General features: G+C 36.4%; 1 protein-coding gene across 1 annotated transcript; it reads left to right on the top strand.

Annotated features, from left to right (window-relative positions):
- The first annotated feature begins 42 nt into the window (after window positions 1–42).
- LOC18050764 (methanol O-anthraniloyltransferase) lies at window positions 43–2,971 on the top strand. The gene is made up of 2 exons (XM_006446197.2): window positions 43–511; window positions 1,988–2,971. Exons 1-2 carry the CDS (start codon window positions 56–58, stop codon window positions 2,867–2,869), a joined length of 1,338 nt encoding a protein of 445 aa, XP_006446260.1. The 5' UTR covers window positions 43–55; the 3' UTR covers window positions 2,870–2,971.
- The last annotated feature ends 1,792 nt before the right edge of the window (window positions 2,972–4,763 follow it).

A 4,763-nucleotide genomic window follows, 5' to 3' on the forward strand; every position in this document is an offset into this window, starting at 1 on the left:
CTTTCAAGGTTTGCATAATCCCCCCCCCCCCCCCCCCAACCCACCCAAAAATAAAATGTCATCAAAATTGCGGCAATTATTCTCAGTGATTCGGAAAACCCCGGAACTAATTGGTCCGGCGAGGCCTACAGCTCGTGTAATAAAGCAACTATCCAGTCTAGATGACCAACAATGTCTAAGGTTTCAGATTCCAATGATATTCTTTTACAAAAATGATCCTTCCCCTGCAATGGAAGGCAAAGACCCAGTTAAGGTCATCAGGGAAGCCCTAAGCAAGGCGCTTACGTTTTATTACCCTCTAGCTGGGAGGCTTAAGGAAGTGTCCAATCGCAAGCTAATGGTGGATTGCAATGGTGAAGGCGTCTTGTTTACAGAAGCTGAAGGTAACATCACACTTGAGCAGCTTGAGGTTGGTGATGCAGTTCGGCCACCGTGTCCATACTTGCATGAATTACTGTATAATGTTCCAGGCTCTGACGGCATCCTTGGTTGCCCATTGTTGTTAATTCAAGTAAGTCAGCTTCACTAGCAACTTCATTCATAATTGCTTCTATATATATATATATATATAACTTCAGAGACTTTGAACTAATTACTCAGTTAATCAACGTATTTTAAAGAGCTATTTTTATATTTTTCAAATGTTTTCATATTTAAAATGTTAGGTGCAATTACTATGGAAATAATAACTGTAGGAACATCTTAAGTAATTTTCTAAAGGCAAATTTCCTCTTAGTTCCGATGATTTGGAACAATTAATTACCCAATTAGTCTTGTATAATTAATTGTAGGAAAATTATTTCTTAATCACCTCAAAATATCAAAAGTATAAATGGCAACCACGAGCTTTTGATAATATCTCAGAGCCATAAGAAGTTTTAGTTTAATTTATATGAACTAATTATTTTTTCATTAACTCTATTAACTCCCATTAAAAAATATAAGATAAAAGATTATTTTGTCCTTAAATTCATTGAAGAAGGTAAAACAATGCTTTGGGATGGTCTAGGGGTAAAATATTACTTTATTTTAAGTTTTTTATCTGTGACTAACAAAGTTAAAAAAAAAGTGGCTGATTAATATAAACTAATACTTTAGGTGGTTCTACAATATTATCATATATACATCGTAGTTTTTTGTACTTTTAATATTCTTGAAGTGGTTGAAGGATAATTTTCTTTAATCGTACGCATGAAATTAATCAAAAGTTCTATATCGTTACTTCTATAACAATGAAATCTGACTGTTCATGAGCAAAATGATGCTTTTCTCTAATATATTTTGAAACTCAAATAAATCTAATACGCAACCCTAAAATAGGAATTATAAACTAGGTTGTAACAACGATAAAAGAGTATTTATTCATTTTGAACTTAGGGACTAAAGAGAAACGTACCCTTATTAAGGTGACAGGCAATATTGAATAAGTATCTTTTTCTTATTTTGACTTTTACTTGTCTTTCTGAGATAACTATTCATGTTGTTAGAGTAATGATACAGCCACAAACTCTTGTACAAATTTATTTTGTACAAACTGACATAGTATTAATTCATTGGTTGAATGAAAATATAAATTAATAAAAACAAATCAGTGGGCCAAATGATATTTAATTCAACCAATCTTATCTTATCATGCCACATCAGTTTGTAAAAAATAAATTTGTACAAGAGTTTGTGACTATATCATTACTCTATTCTGAATGAGCTACTTTGCGAGACTCACGTGCATCGGCCAAGGTCACATCCAAAAAGCCAACCATACGTATACCACAAGGAAGTCCTCTGTCACCCGTTCTAGATAACATCTACCTTCATGACCATAATTTTTTTTTATTTCTTAATTTAAAACACATAGAAAAGTACCAAAGAGTGAGATAACACTTCAAAAGACATGCAAAATGTAAAATGAGTGTAGTGGGTACGAGTCAACAATACGTCTTACTTAACCTTTGAATTTTGTATTTGTTTTCCACTGCGTAATATATAGGTGACCCGTTTGGCATGTGGAGGATTCATTCTCGCATTGCGCTTGAACCACACAATGTGCGACGCATTCGCTTTGTTGCAGTTCATGAAAGCCATTGAAGATATGGCTAAGGGCGCAAATGAACCATCATTGCTGCCTGTTTGGGAGCGTGAACTCCTGAGTCCTAGAATCCCACCAAAAATCACATGTGCCCACCATGAATACGATGACCAAACAGATTCCACTTTGGCCATGAACCCAAATGATCATATCATAAAACATAAATCATTCTATTTTGGCCCCAAAGAAATCACAGCATTAAGAAACCAACTCCCACAACATCTTAGAGACGGCTGCTCAACATTTGAGCTATTAACCGCTTGCATATGGAGGTGCCGTACTATTGCACTACAAATAGACCCCGATGAGATAGTTCGAGTTACATGTTGTGTTAACATCCGAGGAACAAAATATAACATGAAGCTACCTAATGGATATTATGGGAATGCAATTGCAACCCCAACAGCATGTTCAACGGCTGGAGATTTGAGTAAATATTCATTGGGATATGCATTGGACCTGGTAAAGAAAGTGAAGGCAACAGCGAGTGAAGAGTATGTAAGATCTTTGATAGATTTTATGGAGATCAAAGGCCGACCGATGCCTGCGGTGAAGGGAAGCTTTGTTGTTTCAGATATAACTCGAGGTGGTTTTGAAGAGATCGATTTTGGGTGGGGGAAACCTGTGTATGCTGGACCTCCTGAGGCTGTGTTGTTCATGAGCTTCTATATTAAGTATCAAAATAATGATAGTGGAGAATATGGGACTCTGGTGCCAATATGCTTGCCGTTGAGAGCTATGAAGAAGTTTGAAGAAGAGCTAAAGAAAATGACTCTCCAATGACCCAAGGCCACCTTGATGTAGGAAGAAGTATGGGGGTCAAATAAATTAAAAATTATCTTTGTTGAGTATAACTATTATATATATTATTTGAACTTATCTTATTTTGGGATTTATATTTGAGTCAGATTATAATTACATCAAGTTCAATAGTAAAATACTAAGTTTACTTTTTAACGAAAACTTTTTGTCCCAAATTAAGGGCCAGTTTGAGATTATAGTAACCGATGAAATAAGTCGCTTGCATTGTATGGATGAAATAAGTTGTTGATTAAAAAAGTAATTTTAGTAAACTATATTGTTAGGGTAGCTGTATGTTTGAAAATTGGAGTACATGCATTTGGTAATCGTATTATGACAGAGCTAGTTATTTTAAAATAGATAAGTTCAAATTGTCTTTTATTCATACATTGGAATTTATGAAAAATAAGATGTAATTATCTTTTTTGGTAAAAGGGTAATTTTCGGATACCTCCCCTGAGGTTTGTCCTTGCTACACTTAGAGAGAATGTATGCATATATTGACATATAGCACCCCTGACCGTGTATTAGCGTTAGACTGCCGTTTGCTCTGTTTATGCAATTACAATAATGGCCTTCACTGCACAATACAATAACAGACGATATTTGTTTGCCTTGTCAACTGCTGAAGAGAGTATTTATTTGTGGTTGTTGTGCTTCCTTCTAAAGTGCTTTTTGATGCCAACAAAATCTCCCAAAGCATGACAGGAGTCATGGTGCAAGCAGAGCTTGGCTCTGGACAAACAAATACTCTCTTCTTCGCTTCTTTTGTTTCTCTCTTCAGCAACTTCCATGGCACCTTGTGCCTTCTTCTATGCATTTGCAGGTTCTGGTCTCTTTGAAACCCATGGTTGCAGATCTCACATACATATCCGTCCGATACTAACAAGGTCTTGGGTGATAAAGATACCACCTCTGCATCCGGATCCATACGCGTGCGCTTGTATTTGTGTGTATCAAACAAAAAACAGAAAAACATAAGTTAAAACTTGCAATTCGCCTTAAAATAATTGAACCCATACACAAAAGAAAACTGAATGGGGTGCCTGCTGGTTTTCTATTTCTTGTTTTTCGTGAATAGCTAGAGCACCATTTTCTGAAGAGGTGAAAGGATTAGAAGAAGAAGGAGCATTAATATGGATGTTATTTTCTAACATGGGTTAAAATTTTGTTTGACTAGCAAAGCAATACGACAAAGTGGTGGTGATGCAGGAATAGTGACCTTTGTTTTTCAGCTTTGTTGATAAAAGAATAAAATGGGTGGAGAGGAAGCGGGGAAGAGACAAAGAAAAGAAGAAAGTGTTTTTTTTTTCACTTCAAATTCTTTTGAGAGAGAGGGGGAAAGGAAGCAAAAGCTCCTGCTTTCTGGCTTCTGTTTCTGCAATTCTTATTCTTGCAATTACGTTTTTGCCCTTAACAACCAAACGGTGCTGTAACGCTGATACACGGTCAGGGGTGCTATATGTCAATATATGCATACATTCTCTCTAAGTGTAGCAAGGGCAAATCTCAGGAGAGGTATTCGAAAATTACCCTTTTGGTAAAATATTAAGATTATAATAAACATTAGAACTGCGCGGTGACTTCTTTCATTAATTGCATAACAAAGCACCCCTTACTTGCGTAATTTATGTTCCTACTAGCATAACTCTCTCCCTTATCCCCCTTTTCTTATTTCCCTATATCCCCCCCCTTTATTCCTTCACGCCACCTGCCCTATCTCCCATGCGTTCGACCCCTATTCTTCCACCATGTTTTTACCCTTTCCTCCTCCCCCCCCCTATTTCTTTAACCGCTTCATTCCTACTAATACTAACGCGCGCCTTACCCTTTCCCTCGTTCTTTAAACTCCCCCCACTTATCCCCCTTTACTACT

This window comes from Citrus clementina, unplaced genomic scaffold (assembly GCF_000493195.1).
Source record: "Citrus clementina cultivar Clemenules unplaced genomic scaffold, Citrus_clementina_v1.0 scaffold_2, whole genome shotgun sequence".
NCBI classification, from domain to species: domain Eukaryota; kingdom Viridiplantae; phylum Streptophyta; class Magnoliopsida; order Sapindales; family Rutaceae; genus Citrus; species Citrus x clementina.

Coding starts and splice junctions, on each gene's coding strand:
- LOC18050764 (XM_006446197.2), top strand. CDS start 56: ATGTCATCAAAATTGCGGCAATTATTCTCAGTGATTCGGAAAACCCCG. Junction 512..1,987: donor GCCCATTGTTGTTAATTCAA/GTAAGTCAGCTT, acceptor CGTAATATATAG/GTGACCCGTTTGGCATGTGG.